This window comes from Balaenoptera musculus, chromosome 2, assembly GCF_009873245.2.
Source record: "Balaenoptera musculus isolate JJ_BM4_2016_0621 chromosome 2, mBalMus1.pri.v3, whole genome shotgun sequence".
Classification (NCBI taxonomy): domain Eukaryota; kingdom Metazoa; phylum Chordata; class Mammalia; order Artiodactyla; family Balaenopteridae; genus Balaenoptera; species Balaenoptera musculus.
Genome location: NC_045786.1, coordinates 6,996,572 through 7,016,946, shown reverse-complemented (window position 1 = coordinate 7,016,946; position 20,375 = coordinate 6,996,572). Strand labels below are relative to the sequence as shown.

At 45.0% G+C, this 20,375-nt stretch overlaps 1 protein-coding gene across 4 annotated transcripts in view; it reads right to left on the bottom strand.

Moving 5' to 3' along the window:
• The window catches only part of NMT2 (N-myristoyltransferase 2), a 54,742-nt gene extending 34,600 nt beyond the window's left edge, over positions 1 to 20,142 (bottom strand). For 3 of the 4 annotated variants that reach the window (XM_036841941.1, XM_036841942.1, XM_036841943.1), the window contains exon 1: positions 19,977 to 20,142. In XM_036841941.1, coding sequence (XP_036697836.1) covers positions 19,977 to 20,086 — 110 coding nt within the window. In that variant the 5' untranslated portion in view covers positions 20,087 to 20,142. Of the gene's footprint in view, positions 1 to 19,251; positions 19,376 to 19,976 lie in introns of those variants that run through there. The other variant, XM_036841944.1, reaches the window with a different exon arrangement.
• Between the last annotated feature and the right edge of the window lie 233 nt (positions 20,143 to 20,375).

Genomic DNA, 20,375 nt, shown 5'->3' with positions numbered 1-20,375 from the left:
CAGTATGGAGGTTTCTCAGAAAAATAAAAATAGAGTTGCCATATGATCCAGCAATCCCACTCCTGGGCATATATCCAGACAAAACTATAATTCAAAAAAGATACACGTACCCCTACGTTCATAGCAGCACTCTTCATGATAGCCAATATGTGGAAACAACCTAAATGTCCATCGACAGATGAATAAAGAAGATGTGGTATTCCATATATACAATGGAGTACTACTCAGCCATAAAAAAGAATTAAATAAAAGCCATTTGCAGCAACATGAATGGACCTAGAGATTATCACACTAAGTGAAGTAAGTCAGAAAGAGAAAGACAAATACCATATGACATCACTTATATGTGTAATCTCAAATATGACACAAATGAACTTACCTATGAAACAGAAACAGAATCACGGACACAGAGAACAGACACGTGGTTGCCAAGGGGGAGGGGGCTGGGGGAGGGGTGGAGTTGGAGTTTGGGGTGAGCAGATGTGAGCTTTTATATATAGAATGGATAAACAACAAGGTCCTACTATATAGCACAGAGAACTATATTCAATATCCTGTGATAAACCATAATGGAAAAGAAAAAGAAAAGAATGTATATGTATATATGTATAACTGAATCACTTTTTTGTACAGCAGAAATTCACACAACATTGTAAATCAACTATACCTCAAAAAAAAAAAAAAGATTTGGGCCAGAATCACCTCTTCGAGAACCCTTCTTGCTGCTTTCTAACCTGAAGTAGGTGCTCCTAACTCAGTGACCCTCTGCCCTCTGAGTACCCTCCCATCTAGCACACTCAAAAGCCGGTGCTCTTACCTCTTTCCCCACTAGAGTGTAAGCTCCCTAAGAACAGAAGGTCTCCCATTTCTTTTAAAAAACGTGTGAAATAATAGAGAAAATATACATTGGTCTTTGACCCCAGTCCCTGGCACAGAGCTCCTAAAACCCTTGGAATTTCCTGGGAGCGAGCAATGTCTTTTGCTCCAGTGAGGTGCCTCTGCGTGGGCTCCTGGATGGTCACAGCAAAGACCAAGCCATGATCAGAAGCCTGAAATTTTCAGCTCCGTCCCCAGTTCTCCAGAGAGGGGAGAGGGGCTGGGAATGCAGTTAATGATCGATCATAAGCCTTCATAAAAGTCCCCAGAAGTGCAGGGTTCAGAGAGCTTCCAGGTTGGTGAACACGTGGAGGTGTTGGGAGGGTGGTGCCCGGACAGGGCATGGGCACCCGTCCCCCGCACACCTTGCCCATCTGGGTGTTCATCTGTATCCTTTACCACGTTCTTTCACAATCAACTGGTGAACGGTAAAAAGTGTTTTCCTGAGTTCTGTGGATTCAAATTAATCGAATCCGAGGAGGGGTTCTTAGGCAACTCCAATTTGTAGCTGGTCGGTCAGAAGCACAGGTGACAACCTGGACTTAGGATTGGCATCTGAAGCGGGGAGGGGGCAGTCTGGCGGGACTGAGCCCTCAACCTGTGGGATCTGACGCCGCCTCCAGGCAGACAGTGTCAGAATCGAGTTACATGGTAGGACCCCAGCCCGTGCTAGCGCTGCAGGAATGCTCGGTGTGGGGAGCCCCCGACACCTGGTGTCCGAAGCGCTGAGGGTGACAGCAGTGACAGTCAGGAGAACACAGAAGGAGAACTGGGGTTTTCCTACTCAGGTAAACACTATCTGTGCTCACCGACATTTCTGAATTCCCCTCCTGTGGACGTTCCAGAGGATGACGCATACACTCCGCATCCCACCCCCCCACCCCCCCCCCAAGTGAGAAAGGTAGGCCCGAGCAGGCTGAGCCAATGGAAGCTGAGGAGGTGGAACAGGTCCTGCTCCCAGGTGAGAGCACGTGAGGGCCGCCACACCTTCTTCTTTGCTGACTTCCCCTCCCAGCGAGCCCCAGAGCCTTGTCAAGATGACGCATCGGGAGGGGATGGGCCTCCGTCAGCTGGGGCCCGAGAGGCCTCTGAGAAGTAGAGGTCCCCACGTGCTGCATGTAGTGCTGGGGGAGACCAAGTTTTGCCGACTTAACGTGACAGAATTGTGGGCTTGGTCTTCGCCACTCAGAGGATCCCAAGGGCCAGCCTCATCACCCAAAATCTAGGTCACAGACAGACGCTTCTTTCTGGCAGTTATTCATGTATTAAAATCAGAAAACTTTCTGAGTTAAAGTAATTCATTCCTCTGTAGAGTCAAAGCATGAAAGCCATGTTCAATAGGGAGAAAAAGTGTTTAAAAGACAAGCGCATGAGCTATAGATTCGTGTTTCCCTGTTCTCCCTAATCCTGGAATAGAAACTAGTGCTCATTTTTGGAGATACGAGAAGACCCCGCCAAGTGGCACCCTCGTGGTCTAAAAACAGTAATGCGTTCCCACCCCCAAATGAGCAGTTTGTTTCCATCAGTAGAATCAAATCTGTACTATATATTGTGATGTTTATGTTTAAAATCATCTAGTAGTTAAGGACTTCCATAAATATCTGACTAGCAATTGGGCTTAAACAAACATATCACAGCCAGATACCAGAGCTAGAAATATGCCATGGATGGTACGGTTTTGTACATTCTCTGATTTGGGAGTCTGACTATTTTGGGTTTTCCTCCCTCAGTGTTCCCAGGGTTGGCACCTCATAAAGTGGTGAACTTGCTGTGCTGTGCTTATGTGATTTATGTGCGCATTCGTGTCAGTGTGTGCAGGGTACAGAAGAAAGCTATTCCTATGTGTATCCCTAAGATCGCTAATGTTTTAATGCCTGACACTAGTAGATTTTTATAACAAATGTTTGTTGAATGAATGAATAATTCTTGGGGTAGCTCCAATCACACACTGCCAGGAAGTAGAATATCTCTGAAAGCTACAATTCCCCCAACCTGCATGGTAAAGTTGATTGCAGCCTATTATCATGTATTTACTGCGCCATCTACTATGTACTCAGCACTGTGTTGGGTGCAGGGGAAGGGTGGAAGAGGTCTAGCCTCAAAGAGACTGGAATTTGGGAATCAGAGCTGACAGGCATACCACTAGTCCCTCACTAGGACAACTGTAACCAAAAAAGATAATAACAAGTGTTGGCGAGGATGTGGAGAACCTGGAACCCTCACACACTGCTGGTGGGAATGGAAAATGGTGCAGGCGCTTTGGAAAACAGCGTGGCAGTTCCTCAAAATGCTAAACAAAGATTTACCACATGACTCAGCAGTTCCACTCCTAGGTCTATGACTAAGAGAAACGAAAATATTTGTGCACACAGACACTTGTATACAAATGTTCATAGCAACATTCTTCATAACTGCCAAAAAGTATAAACCACCCAAATATCCATCAACTGATGAATGAATAAAGAAAATGTGATATATCCATATAATAAATATTATTCAGCAATAAAAAAATTGTAAATAAAAGAAAGTATTGATACAAGCAACAACATGGACGAGCTGTGAAAACATTACACTGAATGAAAGAAGCCAGTCACAAAGGGCCATACACTGTATGACTCCATGTATATGAAATGCTCAGAATAGGCAAATCGAGAGAGAGAAAGTAGATCGGTGGTTGGTGTCAGGGGCTGGGAGGATGAGGAGGGATGCGGGGTTTCAGTCTGGGGTGACGAAAATGTTCTAAAATTGATTGGGGTGATAGTTGTACAACTCTGTGAATATACTGAAAGCCACTGGATTGTACACTTTAAATGGGTGAATCACAGGGTATGTGGACTATATCTCATCAAAGCTGTTGCAAAAGTGGCAGGTGAAATTCCTGTCCCCGGGGGGTGATAAGATGCTGCAAAGGGCTCAGGATAATAGAGGAAAATCCCAGTTCAAGAAGATTCTTCTTCGAAATCTGAGGAAGAAAAAGATTCAGACTCTAAGTGCCTGAGGCTGATTACTGAATCCCAGACGTTTAACCATGGAAATCATGCAGCCCTTTTACAAAGCTCTCTTGGCTCTTTAAGAACAGAAGTTCCATTTCCCACCTCCCCAAGAATTCGTACAAAAAATCCATAAGGAAAAGCCTCTCCATTTTGCTACCCCAGGAAGGAAAGACACTTCCGTCTGTGCCTAAAGAGAACCTTTGGCACATTCAAACCCCAAGTGTAAACCAACAAACTCCTTGTCGGCCACGGAAATGTCAAACTAAATTTAATAAGCACATCCAGGAAATCTCTTCAGAGATATATTCAGGGATTCTGCAGACAGGACTTAATGGAATGAGCAAAGTAACACATTTTACAGGAAACTGTAAACGTTTTACAGTTGCCCCAGGAGAAACAAGTGAGAGAGAGACCGCCAGCTGCCCACAAAGATCCATCCCCGCTTCGTCCGGGAGCTCACGGCGTGTCAGCGAGACCACACTTCCCCACTGCTGGCAGTCAGGTACGGCCACGTGACTGCGTCCCAGCCAGCAGGATGGGAGTGGAAGCGTGCCTGCCACTTCCTGCTGGCCCAGAGAGGCTCCCGGGGGTGCTCCTCCACGCTCTCCCTCCCCTGGGCCGACTGAAGGCAGGTGTAGGATGAGACAGTAGAGGATGGCAGAGCCACGTGACAGGAGAAGGCAGCCCCTGATGGACAGGATAAAGGGAAGGTCCCCTGCCGTCCACCTGAACACCTGTCTGGGACTGTCCCATCAATACGGAAAAAAACTGGGACTTCCCTGGTGGTCCAGTGGTTAAGACTTGGCGCTTCCAATGCAGGGGGTGTGGGTTCCATCCCTGGTCGGGGAACTAAGATCCCACATGCCGCATGGCGTGGCAAAAAAAAAAAAAAAAGGAAAGAACTTCCATCGTGTTGAGCAATGACACCATAGGGTCACCATAGGGTCCACCATAGGGTTACAGCAGCTTAGCCTGTCATACCTAATACATTAAGTTTAAGAGCTCGATTCACAGTATGTGAACCCCAAAGATAAGAAAAATTTTAGATTTCACAGGATTCCACCAGAGAGATCACTTAGCTCCTCCCCACAAGGACCATTAGTAGTTTGATATTATAATTATTTTACAAAATTTTCCCCCTTGATCTCCAACTTCCTGCATAGAAAATGGTGGGATTATAGGTGATTTTAATCGCTGCTGTATTTTCATGCATTTTCTAAGCTGTCTATAAAAGCCACAATGCCTCTGCAACTAAAACATTATTAAGATACAACAGAGCTCAAGAACAGATAAATAGATCAAAGAAATGGAGTAGACAGACCTGTTACAACTCACAGCATACAAGAACTTGATATATGATAATGATTACATCATGAATCAGTAGTGAAAACATAAACTTTTAAATAAATAGTATCAGAAAAACTGACTTTCTATACAGAAAACATTAAATTAGTTTGCTACTACCCAAGAATTATAAAAACAAATTCCAAATAAGTTAAATACCCAAACGTGGAAAACAAAACCAAAGGCGGTGATTAAGGCAATGATTAAGACCGAAGGCAGTGATTTTTGTCGGTTTTGCTAACATCTATCCATGCCTAGTACAGCGTCTGGCATATATGGTCAAATAAATATTTGTTGAATGAATAAGCGGAAGAATGACAATAACTTCATAATATCAGTGAAGAAAAGAATTCCTTAAATAAGGACCCAAAAGTACAAACCGTAAGATAAAAAGGGGTAACTTGACTACATCAAAGTTAAATATTTTGTGGCAAAGTGATTATTGACAAAATTTTAAAACTACAGAAGTAGGGGAGGTATTTATAAAGCACATGATAAAATATTAAGTCAGAACATATAAAAAGCTCTTTTCCCATTCACATTTTATCTCCAGCATAGTATAGACAGGCAACATAATATCCTGGTCAGGACTGTAGGCATTAGCTACAGTCAGACCACCTGGTTTTGAAACCTGGCTCCACTACTTCCTAGCTGTGTGACTTGGAATATTTTACTTAACCTCTGTGTGCTTCAGTTTCCATACCTGCAAAAGGATGAAGCTTTCAATGAATGGTGTTACAAAAACTGTCAGGATAAAATGAGCTAATACATTATTATCAATAGTTGGCAAAAAGAAATCACTCAGCCAATGCTAGCTATTATTATGATTATCCTGCTTTACTTTTCTTCATATAACTTATCACTAGCTAAAAACGTATTATTTATTTGTCTTCCTCTGACTAGAACATAAGATCCATAAGACAGCCTTTTCCATTGTATTCTTAGCACCTAAAACAGTGTCTGAGGTATAAAATAAATATTTGCTGGGTGAATGAGAAATCAATGTAAAAATCAATAGGAAGACAAAACACTGAGAGATGAATGGGCTGAGGATATGAATAAATGATTCACAGAAGAGGAAACCCTAACAGCCAATAAACTTATGAAAGGATGCTCAACCTCACCAGCAGCAAGGAAACTGAAAATGAAACCACTTCAGATTCTACTTTTTATCCACTGACTCGCCAAACATTTTCAAGTCTAATAACATCAGAAGAATGTGAGGAAAGGTAATATTTATATAATGCTGGTACAAGCAATTTGGAAACAATCTGGCATCCCCCCCATAACTATCATCCACATCATCACCATCATCATCACCATCATCACTCCCACCATCATTACCATCAATCATCATCACCATCATCATCACTATCATCACCACCACCACCACCGCCATCCCCACCACCATCACTGTCATTGTCACCATCGTCATGGTCGTTGTCAGAGCAGCTAACACTTTAGTGCACTCACCGTGTAAGCACCTTATATATATCAACCTTGTAAACTGTCACAACAACCTTGTGAGGTTAAGTCCTACAATTATAGTTAATCCCATTTTATAGAAGAGGAAACTACAAGACATAGAGGTTAAGTAACTTGCTGAAAATCACAGCTAAATAATGGTAGAGTCAAGGACTCAAATCAGCCAATCAGACTCCAGGATTCAGGTAATTACTACAATATATCGTCTCTTGTTTATGCGTTTCCACTGGATGAATATCTGTTTAGATGTTTATTGGCGGTCTTGAGGTCTTCTCTGGGGAATGACCTCTTCTTTTGTGAACATTTTTTATTAGCCTAGTTGTCTCTTATTGAATGGTAACAGATCTTTAGTGTGTGTGTGTGTGTGTGTGTGCGTGTGCGTGTGTAGGTGTGTATGTGTGTTCTGTTTGGGATACCAAATCACTTTATTTAGAGGGAAATGCACTACCCAGGAGAGAAAATACATGAGGCAGTTTGGCACAGTTTACGAAAAAGGTAACCCAAAGGAGCATCACGGTGCCCAGGTGATGGAAGAGAACTCACAGCCACAGCTGCGGGGCAGGTGGGCTGAGGCAGACTCAAACTCTCCCGGGTACCGGCCACAGGCTGTTCTCATGCTGGATTGGGGCACCCATCTGATACACGCTGATCACCTGGCCGCCCAACTCAAGAACGGATTTTATCTATAGGTCAGGTTCTTGAAGGCCCACGAGTGAGTCTGTCTTGCCAGTGGCTCATGTGTGCGACTCCAGTCACGACTTCTTCACCCGCTTCCTGCACAAGCGTGATGCACAGTCCAGAGCAAGAAGCTAACCTTGCCGCCGTCATCACCTGGCTTTGCCACGGCCTGACCTCCAGCAGGATTTCCGCCTCCTCATCAACACGGAAGCTTCATCCCTTGCCCTGCACCTTCCTTCCCCTCCTGGGGCTGATGGAGGAAACACCTGTCAGAAGTTCTTTAAAGCCACATCATCTCTGGTCAAAGCGGTACGTCACCGAGAAGCCCTTGGAGGGCTCCGAGCTCAAAGCTGCCCTAGAAGTTTATGCTCAGTGAGGGGCGGAAACCTGACCGGGATCCTTATCATTATAAAGGTCAGCCAAGGAGGCAGGCAGCGGTAGCTACTGAGGCTGGAGCATTGGGTAGAGGTCACGGCGGGACCGGCCAACAGTTCCAATATTCCCGTGGGTGTCAGCAGCAGAGGGCGGCTGGCTCCTGGCAGTGGCTGACCAACAAGCCCCGAGCAATGCGGGCCCAGCTGCAGTAGGACCCGGACGATTCCCTCTGCTAGCTTCTGGCCTAGAGTTTGCTAACCAAGTCCCCTTTCTTACATATTGCGCTGTTTCCAAGGTTTTAGTTCTTACTGTAATCTAAATGTGGGAAAATACCTTCTACCTCATTAGCCTTCTCTTTCCACAAGTATTTCATTATTATTCAACACGTTTGGGGCCTACTTCCCATAATAACCCAATTCTAATAAGAGTTAATGTTAACTCATCATAAAATTTTACCAATACTCATTGGCCAGAAACTAGTCTAGCGTGAAGTTTAGTTTGTGAAGTAAGACCTGTCTTTGCAGACTATCCAAGACCAGAATAAACGAAGAAATATGTAAAATGCTCCTAAAAATTGTCTGGATATCTTTAAGGTCACTACATGTAACTGAAAGACTACATTCAAATTCTCCAGCTATTCCACAAGCAAATTTCTTAAAGGCTTATTACTTCCTTGCATCTTAGGTAAAACTGTTCCGAAAGATAAAATGGTGAACAAAACAAGCAGAAAAATCAAGTTTCCTAAAAAGGTTGAGCTTGTTGGCAGAGTATATCCTTCGGGACAGTCTAGATTAGTTGGCAGAGTATAACCTTTGAGACAGTCTAGATTAGTGAAAAACTACCCTATTTCCTACAGCCTGTTCTTACTCATGCTCACAAATGTTTTTCTGATAGAAGAATAGCCCATACACACTAGCTCCTACTTCTATGACTTTTCTCATTTCTGGGCCTTTCAGAGTTTACTGAAGGAAGACGATTAACAAGTCAAAAAAAATTTTTTTTTCTGGCTGAGATTCATTTCAATATTGTATTAGCGCTGTTATAGATAATAAAATTAATGTGTCAGCAAAGTTCACAATTCAGTGTGCTTTTCAAACGATATTCCTATTTGTGAATTCCCTTGCTAGATCCAATATTCATTCTTTACTCTCTCTTTTGTATATTCCGATGTTGCCCATGGACCTACTCAATTCTTTCATTAAATAAACGTTCCATATTTTGATGAAATCCTCGTAGTTACAGAGTGTGGCAAAATATTAGGCTTCCCCTCTCCCCTAGAAAGATCTGGTGAAGAAGTAAGGGGCGAGACATGCCCCGCGGGGAAGGCAAATCACCGCCTCAGGCGGTTAAATCTGCGAGGAGGGGCGAGGAGGCGCCAACGGCGAGAAGGTGACGGTCAAATCCCATCTAGGCTGGAGGGATTCCAGGGACCGATGGCCCCGAAGGGGTAGAAACACTAGAACAGAGAAAACACTAGCTAGACCTCGAGTGGAAGGGCTGAGCAATGAGTTTGGGATATGAGACCAAGTACAAAGGCCAGAAACGGGATGCAGAGAAAACATGATTTCAGTGGACAGTCAAGGGTCAGAGGCCAAGCAGAGGTCGCACAGGTGTCTCTCATCTCCAGGAATCACAAAGGTGAACTTGGAGTTCTCAAACACAAAGGACAGGACCTCCCAGATCCAGAAGGGAGCCAGAGGTCATGGTCCACTTTGCAGTGGCAGAGGAAAGAGACAGGACATTTTTTAAAAGCACAAGCATATGCAAACTATTATATACAGAATGGATAAAAAACAAAGTCCTACTGTAGAGCACAGGGAAATATATTCAATATCCTGTGACAAACCACAATGGAAAAGAATATGAAAAAGAATATGTATATGTATAACTTTGCCATACAGCAGAAATTAAAACAACATTGTAAATCAACTATACTTCATTAAGATAAATTAAAAAAATAAAATAAAATAAATGTAAAAAGCACAGAAACACCCCAGGGCTCAGAGAAAGTGTCTAATAGAGAAAGAACAGCTGGCAGTGCCTAGAAGTACAGCTGAAAAGTGGGACAAGCCAGGAGATGGGCAGGACAGGCGTCTCTCTTCTGCCTACATTTATCTTGCCCCCTGACCTTTGGGCTATGGAAGCAGAAAGTCAATCCAAGGAGCTCTGGGGGCCTGACAGCACCCGTGGCACAAGGTCTGTGGTCCTTATCCCCTGAGGGTAGGGACCAGGCCCAGGACCATGTGTGTACTTGTTAAATCCCTGTTAGATCCTAACAGTTTGAGAGCCAAATGCTTCAATTTCCCAACAAGACACTCCTACCCAGAGAGATGCACTGACCAGTATTCCAACATCCAACTGAGGGTGAGTGACAGGAGTTTCTTGATTCCTGGTTTAATACTCATTTCCACACACCACACCGCCTCCTTAAAACTTGTTATCTGGAAAGCTTTTTAAAATATTTATGAAGAAATATTCTGGAGAAGTGCTATACATCCTAGGATACTCATTTCAGTGCCGTTTGTTAGCACAAAAGACTGGAAACAATCTCATGATCTATGAACAGGGGACAGATTAAATGAGAAATGGGACATCCATTCAACAATGGCATGCAGCTTTTTAAAAAATGAGGTTGGGAGAATTCCCGGTGGTCCAGTGGTTAGGACTCCACACCTTCACTGCCGAGGGCCTGGGTTCAATCCCTGGTCAGGGAACTAAGATCCCACAAGCTGTGCAGCGTGGCCCAATAAATAAATAAATAAATAAATAAATAATGAGGGTGGCCTATGGGTTTTGATATATAATATATATGCAAGGATTTCCAAGATACACTGTTAGGCGAAAAATCAAGGTGCAGCAATGGAAGGTCACACTCCCACTGTTGGTGAATGTCCGTGCACACGTAAGCACGCCCATGCACACATGCACCGGCCCCGCATCCTTGTACGTGTACAGAATGCCACCAGGAGGACATGCCAAGAACTGGCATCCGGAGCTGCTCACAGGGAGGGAAACTCAGGGCTGGCAGAATGAGACTTCCTTTTCACTGGATACCCTTTTTGTGCCTTTTGAAGTTTGTACCATATGCTCATACTACCTATTCGAAAAATAATAATTAAAAAAAGAAGGTGTCTACAAAATCAAAGGTAATATACAGATGTTCTATCAGTTAGTGTACAGGTCAAGCTGTGCGGGTCGAGTCCCAAAATAACAGCAGCATGGGACACAGAAGCCCACGTCGCTCTCACAGGAAAGTCTTGCTTCCCTCGGTGGGGAAGTTCTGCTGGAAGAAGATCCAGAATCCCTTCACCTGCTCTCGGCCATCCCTAGGATCCCTGGGATGTGTGCTGGGCTCACCTGGTCCACGGAGACTTACCATCTCAAACAAGCACACCCTGGCCCTGCTCCTTTGGAAGAAGGGGCCACTAACGGCCTCGGCCACTGGGACCCAACAACAGGAGACTGAACAGAGGAGGATATTCTATTATCTCCACAGAGTCATATGATGGACTAGTTAGCCAGTTCCTGTGACTCCGGAGAAGGCTCTGTAACACCCTGGAAAGATGGTCCTGGCACATCAAGTGACAAACAGGAATCTCCAGGACCAGAGGAGTAGTATATTTGCATTTTTGTAAATATATACGAATTGGAAAATGTGTAAATGAATATGCCAAGTCATTGTCTTTTTGCTTGGTGATACATTCTCATGTTCCATTTTAGAAATGATGCGTTTTTGCAAAAAGGGTTTTTTTAAAAACTTCAACTGGAAAAATAAAAAAGGAACTCTGCTTTCAGGGGCTCTTTCTTCGGTTTCTTTAAAATGGTAATAAATACCCAAGGGCAGTAAAGAACAAGTATCTACCCCACCGCCAAATACTAAATGAAGAAATTGTGGGAAAGTATCATAGTAACTGAGTCACCCTCTTTCTCTGGGAAAGTAGTACATGAGCTTGACCATGGAGTGAACACAGAATAGAGGAGCCCATATTCCCCTGGCGTGTGTGTTCAAGCCAGCAACAGAAGTGCAATGTGCTTACAAAACAGAAATTGCAAAGGTAAATCCCAGCTCAGCATGGGGCCCGCACTGGGTGACCGTGCGCTGGGTTCTCTCCCGTGACGGGCCACCAACTGAGAGGAACTCAAAGCGTCGCCCAGAAGCGCTACCCGTGGTGGGCGCTGCACAGGCCAGGCTGCGGAGCTGGGGTACCGGGTACCGAGGGGCTGACGCGGCTTCCTCCGGCAGTGCTACCACCCAGAGATGTTCAGTAACCGGATTCCTAAGCCCACGTTGCTTCTTACAAGAATCTGACTTTGTGGAGGCGTGAACGACGGCAGTGCGGGAGGGAAAGGATGCTGGCGTGTGACAGGCTACTGTGGGCTACACGGAACTCGAAGCAGAAAGGAGAAGAGACAGCCAGGAAAGAAGCATAGAAGAAAAAGGATCTTATTGCAACTATTGATGCTATCATTAAACGCAGTCCTTTGACGAGACCAAAAGACAAACTAAGAAAGGGTCTTCTATAATCGAGGTGCAATGTCTTTTAAAACAAAGAAACGTATGCATTTATTTCCTTTTAAATTCACTGACATTTCTTGGGTTGGCCAAAAAGTTCATGTGGGTTTTTCCATAACATCTTATGGAAAACCCAAACGAACTTTTTGGCCAACCCAATAGTATACCCATTACGCTGGTGAACCTTGGCTCCAGAGGCGCTGAAGCTGGTAATCTACGACATATGGGGAGATGAACTTGAAACATTATCAAACAAACTGCTCTGTATTGAGAGTCCACTAAACCATGCAGTTTGTGAACAGGCAGGGGTCACACAGTCAGACAGCGAGAGGCCCCAAGACCTAAATCTGAATCTAAGATGTGGCCTGGGCAAGTTATTTAAACCTGGAGAAGGCTCAGTCTCCTCACCTGTTATTATAATGATTCAGTGAGAAAAAAAAATAATGTATATACAAGGAAAGAAGCCCACGGCAGGAGGAGTTCAAAAGATGAGCTATCAGGCTTCCCTGGTGGCGCAGTGGTTGAGAGTCTGCCTGCCAATGCAGGGGACACGGGTTCAAGCCCTGGTCTGGGAAGATCCCACATGCCGCGGAGCAACTAGGCCCGTGAGCCACAACTACTGAGCCTGCGCGTCTGGAGCCTATGCTCCGCAGCAAGAGAGGCCGCAGTAGTGAGAGGCCCGCGCACCGCGATGAAGAGTGGCCCCCACTCGCCGCAACTAGAGAAAGCCGTCGCACTGAAACGAAGACCCAACACAGCCAAAAATAAATATAAAAATTAAAAAATTAAAAAAAAGATGAGCTATCATTTTCCCATGCTGGGTCCTATACAGCAAAGAGCACAACTAAGGATGCCACAGTCCACATCCTTCAAATGCAGAATTAGGAAAAGGAAGTCCTTGACGTCTTCCTCATGCACACAGGGGAACATTTTTTAAGTTAGAAGCTGGCCTGTCAGTGAAGATGAGGAACCACCGGAATCCACCCAACAGACCTTTACGAAGCTACCTATGTGTGCAATTCCCACATATTTCAAGGATTGGGGTCTGTGTGAGCAGACAGGTAGACACACGTCTCGTGTTCTGTAGGCATGTTTTGAGGTGCCAGCCTTGTTTATTATCTCCTTCTCTGAAAACTACTTTGATTCCAGACCTCCCTGAAGGCCTGGCCCTAAATGGCCATGTTGTACCACGTGACAACCCCCTCCGGCTGCCGGCTCACCCTCTGCCACCCCTGCCTGGACCCAGCCTGCTGGTAGCGGACTGATGGAGAAGGCTAGACGGACAGACAGACCCGCCTTCCTGACCTGCTGGTCCTCAATTCTAATAAAGTTCAGCCATGCTTTATTTCAAGACAACCTATTGTATGTGTAAAATAAAATCTTCTATGTGAGCCAGTGTGTAGATGTTACACATACATGTTAAACAAGAGACACCGGGAGTTCCCTGGAGGTCCAGTGGTTAGGACTCAGCGCTTTCACTGCTGAGGGCGTGGGTTCAATCCCTGGTTGGGGAACTAAGATCCCACAAGCTGTGTGGTAAGGCCAAAAAAAGAAAAAAAAAAAAAAAGAAGAGAGAGACACCAAAAACTCTGTTCCTGCCTACAACACACCATGTGACCCTGGAGAAGTCACTTACCTATGAGCCAGAGCTTCCGTCCCGTAAAACAAGGGTCTGCCTGAGAAGATGGCTGGGGGGCAGAGCGACTGGTGGAAAGGCACGTGTGAAGGATACACTCAGTAAGGGTCCCAGGGCCTTCGCCAGGGGTTGTCACCCTCAGTTATAATGACCAGAGAAGGTGTCATGAAAGAAAGGACACTGGAGCTGGACCTTGAACTTGGAGAAGAGGCAGACGTGGGAGGATTAAGAGACCACACTCAGAGGGACACTGAGGGAGGCGTGGCCTATGGGGGGGAGCGGAGGATGGACGCCAGTAAATCCCTTTGGTGAACAATGATGTCTGACGTTGAATTTGAAGTTGTTTTCTGCCCTAGGCTATAATCAAACCCCTGCGCTCTTGATTCACAAAAGCTTCAGCAAATGCTGTGCAGGACAGCCCCGTGTATTAGTGGTTCCTGCCGGGGGAGGGGGATGAAAGAGAGCTGACTGGATTCCACCAGGGTCAAAGGTCTCGGGAGAAATGCTATAGGACCCAAAGCATTAGGAGCTAGTGATGGGGCAGTTGGGGCCACATGGACGTGCTGGAGGACCACGAAAACCTCGGTCCCCACGAGACCCTCACAAATACGTATGAGCTTGAGCCATTTTGTTAGATATTAAAGAAAAAAGTGACCCTGGAAGGTTAAAGGATGTGGAAACACTTGGGTTTTAGGAAAATTGGGAGAAAAATCCTACCAGCTTCTAGACTGAAAACAAGTCAAAACAAAGAAAAAGAATACGGTTACCTATAAAAGAAAGAGAAGCAGATTGGCAGAGAAACATCTGTTCCACTAAATGCTAGCAGATACTAAAACAATGTTTCTGGAGTTTGAAGGAAAACGGTTATCACAGAATTACACTTATACCCAGACTCTGGTTCATGCATGAGAGTAAAAAAAGGCATCTTCAGACATATACGAAGTTAGAAAATATATCATCCACCTACTCTAATAAAATTAAGGGAGAAAATAATCAAAGAAGAAAAGGAGAGGGTGTAGTTTATAAGAAATAGTGGTAAGCAATGGAAACAGTAATGCAGTCAGGAAAGTTTAAGAAGTTTTTGATACTATGGATGTGACTGTAACGTTAATAGTTAAGAAAAAAGCTTTAATATGATATAAGGGCAAAAATAAAAGAAGCTACATGGAATTGAAATTTCAGATTATTTCAACAAAATCTAGGAAATGTAAAGGAAGGAGAAATCCAAACATCCTACAAGGTTTGTCTTGTTTGGTAGTACACAGAATATTTTGGACATTGGTTAATTTTTGACATTGATAGAGAAATACAGAAAAAAAGCATGCTTGCTTGAAATTTAATGATAATTCCTAGAAGAAGAAAAATAGGATCTAGAGCTCCTAAACCACTAGAAGGAGAGAAAAAAAAAGGAAGAATGGCAACTTGATATATTCTGCAAAACACAAGAAAAGAATAAGGAAATATTTTGAGTACCGAGAAGGCTTACAAAATTCAAAGGCAGGATATGATCTGAGCAGTCCAACACAATGGCCATGACCCACATGCGGCTATTAAATTTAAATGAATTAAAAATGAATAAAATTTAAAAGTCGTCTCCTAAGTCACACTGGTCACAAGTGGCCAGTGACCTCTGTATTGGACATTTCCATCACCACAGAAAGCTCTAGCAGACAACACTCATAGTCAGTGCACAATACAAGGTAATATGAGTCTATGTAAAGTATGATCCTATTTATGTTAAACATACATTTATATATACATATAAACAGATAAATATAAATGCTAATTGTCAGTGGAAAGTAATAGATAACAAAAGCATCTGTGTATAAAGTATAAAGTACGATCTTATTTATGTAAGTATATGTGTAGGTGTATATACATGTATATAAATATAAATAAGTGTGACTTGATTACACTGTCAATAGTGGTAGCTCTTAGAAATGAGATGATGGGGGCTTTTACTCTCCATATACTTTACTGTTTGCATTTTTAATAAGCATATTTTAGAGGACAATGAGTAAAAGTCATTTACATATTTTCAATGGGAGTAACCACAAACCAATCAACCAACCTCTTTCTTGAACCTGGTACAGAACCTGGTTCCAACCCCATGGTTAACCCAGTAACTAACTTGAACTCGTAAATAGCTACTGTGTACACTCAGGTTAATAAACAATTTCAAGATGGCACAGTAGGTGTCCTATACTTGGAGACTTTTCTAGAGTTTAGCCAAGCTCTGCAAGAAGTTTGTTCTGGGCCTCAGGGTGATGTCACCCTTTCAGATGTTAAGCCTGAACCGACATTTGATACTTCTAAATGTCATTCCCTAAATTGGGAGGTTGCTTGGGCAAAGGCTGTTAGCTCACCTTTCCATTTAGATTTATACTATTGATAACAGATCACATTTCAGAGGAGCAGCTTTCAATTAGCCCTTGAGTTTTCCATGACAAGAAAAATCTCTGGAGAGTTACAGTAATTTTTTTGCATCTTCCCACCGACTCTACAGTTGACTAAGGAGAAGTTCCCACCGCCCATCTCAACAACAGATAAAATCAGAACTAACAACACAGGGCACACAGAATAACTTCCATTTTTCCTCTTTAAATTGGGGGTAACAGAAGAGAGGTTAGGGTCTCTGTTAAAAGAATTCCAAAGTTTTAATTTTAATCTTTCCCAAATACCAGATCTTTAATTTTTCTAAGAAAAATAACTTATTTAAAATGTCTGGGAAGACCCCTCAAATACCAAAACTATTTCAGATATACCCCAGGGAATAATTTGGTCATGTATCTGCCAACATAGGCGTCTTCATATATGCTTATTTTATTCCCTATGTAAATATTCTTGGTAGCGGCCTCTATTCACCTCAGCGAATAACGAGGGAAAGGCTCTCTGCATGAAAAGGAGATGAAACACATCAGTTCATCCAGGAACTATGCATTTTGCAAGTCAGTGTTGGTAAAGCAAGGAGAGAGATTTGCCAACTTGAATGTTAATTTCACATGGGGCCAACTGTGTGCTCCCTTTCCACCACGGGGCAGTAACTATGCTTAACGCGGGGTAGGCAGGCTAAGAGATAAAGACCAGGACCCACTCTATTTTACAAACGGAGAAGATGCAGATCAATGGGGCAGATCTAAGATTACCTTAGAACTTTTTTTTTTCCGTGTCCCCTGCAGTAGAAGTGCAGAATGCTAACCACTGGACCGCCAGTTCTACCTTAGAACTTTTAATATGCTTGAAAGTTTTCAAGTTCCCTCAAACGCTTTACAAAGACACACTTCCCCTAACTGTAAATCATGTGCTCGAGCAATATTTAAAGCATGTTTCTCGGTAATCCTCCGTTGGTCTCCTTCTAATTGCTGCATATCGTTTGAAGATAATAAAGCTACACTTTTTTGAATTTAGTCTTGCTAATTAAAACAGACAATCCCTGCCCTCCCCCAAGATTTTTGGAATTCATGAAATCTGGGTAGTGGTGTGCCACTTTCATACTTGGGTGGACCAAAATGTTAAACGAAGAGCACATTTTCCATGAAAAATAAGATACAGAGATAGTGAGATGCAAGTATTTTATAACATGTCAGCCATTGCTTTTAACTGAACAAAAGTCATATTTCATTTATGGATTTCTGGCATTATCCACAAAATGAAATACCTGTTTTAATTCATAAAAAAAAATTCTACAAAAATGGAAGAAAAGCATACGCAGTAGTATTTACATTGTGCGGACAAAAGAGTCTAATTTGGTAATTTCCTTTTCCCTGAGGCTCTAGTTTTAGTATGTCTAAGACACCCAATAAATACATTATACTCAATAGTGTGGGTGAATTAATTTTTATAGGTCACAAGGGTACTATTTAGTAAATGACTGCTTTGTGCACTGACCCATACCTAGAGGCCTCAAAGTGATAACTCACCTTTCAAAGGTAAAGCGTGTACATACCCATTCCTCCAAAGCCTCATTATTTGTCACCTGATTAAACTGGTGGAATGAAGAGGCCAGGTGTCAAAAAGAGGAGTCTTTCAAATTTTAACATTTACAAACTTGAGCTACTTAAGAAAAAAAATCTAGGTTTCCACTGAGCCATATCATCAGTACCCGAGCCAAATAAAACACAATTACCCCCAAATTGGCACACAGCATCTGAATTCAAATCCAGAAAAGCAGTCCAAGTAGCACAGCAACTTGGATTTTCACTAATCTCCTTACATTTTAATAGACTACAATAAACCCATTACAACGATTTCTTCCTTCTAGAAGCTGAAATCATGTTATCTGTTCTCGGTGAAAACCTTTCAGTCCACTGAGCAGCTCTAATTTTGAGTAACTGTACTAACATATAATTAATGTGCTGATGTACAAAACTGAAAATGTCTGAAGAAGGCATGGAGATGCTTCTGGGTGCTAATCTGGGAAATTCGCACAGCCTCCTGCAAGGTTCCCGGGGGCAGGTCCTGATCAATGGGTACACAGATGAGTAATTCTCTGTACCACGGACATTCTTGACTGTATAAGCAAAGAAGTACATAATCAAACCTTCCAAAGGATGAAGAACAACAAACAGACATTACAGTGGAGAAGGCAGTCCATTACAGTGGACGTCCAGGGTCTTGCCAGAAAGACAGGAGCTAAAGTTTTTTGGGTAGTGCATCATATTTGCATCTGGGCCCATTTCTGGCACCAGGGCCATTGTTTCAATAACATATCTATATTTAGCTATCTATCACAGACAAATTTCTATCACTGCACAAACAGAAGTCGAGCTCAGATGTCTGCAGAATTTCCTTTCCTCTCTTTAAAAAAAAACATTCTAGACCAGACTGATAACATTCTGTACTTGCAGCTGCCACTGAAAAATATTCATGCCAATGAAAGATACATTTAGTCAGCTTTTCTTTTTCTTGATCTTTTAATATTTTATAACACATTAAAGCTCAAAGTTCCTTTCTTAAACAAATCTTCAAGCAGACGTTAAATAGAATGCAAATACTTTACACTTTAAATCATCAATCATTTAAAGAATCCTCTCCATGAACTGAATAAATAAGCCATCTGTGACTACGGCCTCCCTATCATGTTTTTAAGCTGACCCACTTCTTCCCCGGTCACCATGGTTTGTAAAATCTCACTTCTAAGGGGATGAGTGCTCGGTGCCAGCCCCTAGTTCGCATTCAACTGGGTAAAAGGGTAACGTAAACCCCAGGCAGCATTTAAAATGACCTCCCCTACCTACAAAAACAGAACTTCAATACCCTGCCCCCCCCCCACCGGAAGCAATCTTTTCTCCAACCGGAGAGCAAATCAAGAATGCGAGGGAGAAAATGAGCCAGTGAAAGGAGGAAGAAACCTGATCAGGTGTTAAAACGCATGGCTCTGGACATCAACCAGCAAGCAGGATCGCGTCCGGTCGGCGGGAGCTGCTCCCCAAGACGGAGCTGAAATCAAGGTCGGACCCGCTTCTAGAGATGCTGACCCACTTCTAGAGATGCGGACCCGCTCGGCGGCGGCGAACCTGCGCGTCCCCAGGAGCCTGGCCGGGATCCCCGGCGCCCCCGGCCCGGCCCGGCGCGGGGCGGGGCGGCCGGGGCGGCACAACTTTCCGCAGCTCCCCGCCAGCGGCGCCCAAACGAGCAGGGGCGAATCTCAAGCCGCTCCCGGCCATCAGCGGCTCTTTTCTGCCGGTGGTGGTGGCGGCTGGGGGAGGGGTGGGAGGACTTCAGGAGAGGATGACAAGGAGCGGAGAGAGGAGGACCACTTCCCACCGGCCGGGCCGCCACAAAGGGAAGGGCGCCGCGCCCCCCTCGGTGCCACCGAGTCTCACGCCTGACGGGATGGGGACGCGCGAGGGCCGGCGGGCCGCGCGGCAGGTGACAGTGGCGTGGCGGGTCCCCGCGCCTCCCCGCCCACCCGGGGCCTCGCCTCCGCCGCGCGGCTCGGCGAGCGAGACGCGCCCCCCGGACCTCCCGCCGCCCCTGAGCCCCGCGAAAGCCAGGCGGGGGGCCGCCCGCCGCTCAGCGGTGCGGCCGTCGCGCCCCGGAGCCGGCGTCCGCGAGGAGCCCCGGGCGCGCCTACCCCTTGGCGTGCTCCGTCTCCTCCTCATTGTCCCCGTCGATCCCGCACGTGTCCTGGTCGTCCAGCTCCAGGCTCTGCTGGCTGGCCGCGGACTCGCTGTCCTCCGCCATCGCGGCGGCGCGGGCTGGGGCGGCGCTCCGGACAGCGGGCGCGGGGGGCCGGCGCGGCGGAGGCGGCGCGGCGAGAAGCTCCCTCTAGCGCCGCCCGCCGTCTCCTCGGAGCCGGAGCCGCAGGCGTGCCCGCCCCTCCTGGCCCCGCCCCGCCCCCGCCCCTCCTCGCCTCGCCCCGCCCCTCCTCGCCTCGCTCCGCCCCTCCTCGCCTCGCTCCGCCCCGCCCCCTGCGGCCCGGGTCTGGTGGAGGGCGGTCCGCGCGCCCCCGCGGCCCGGGGTAGGGAGCGGG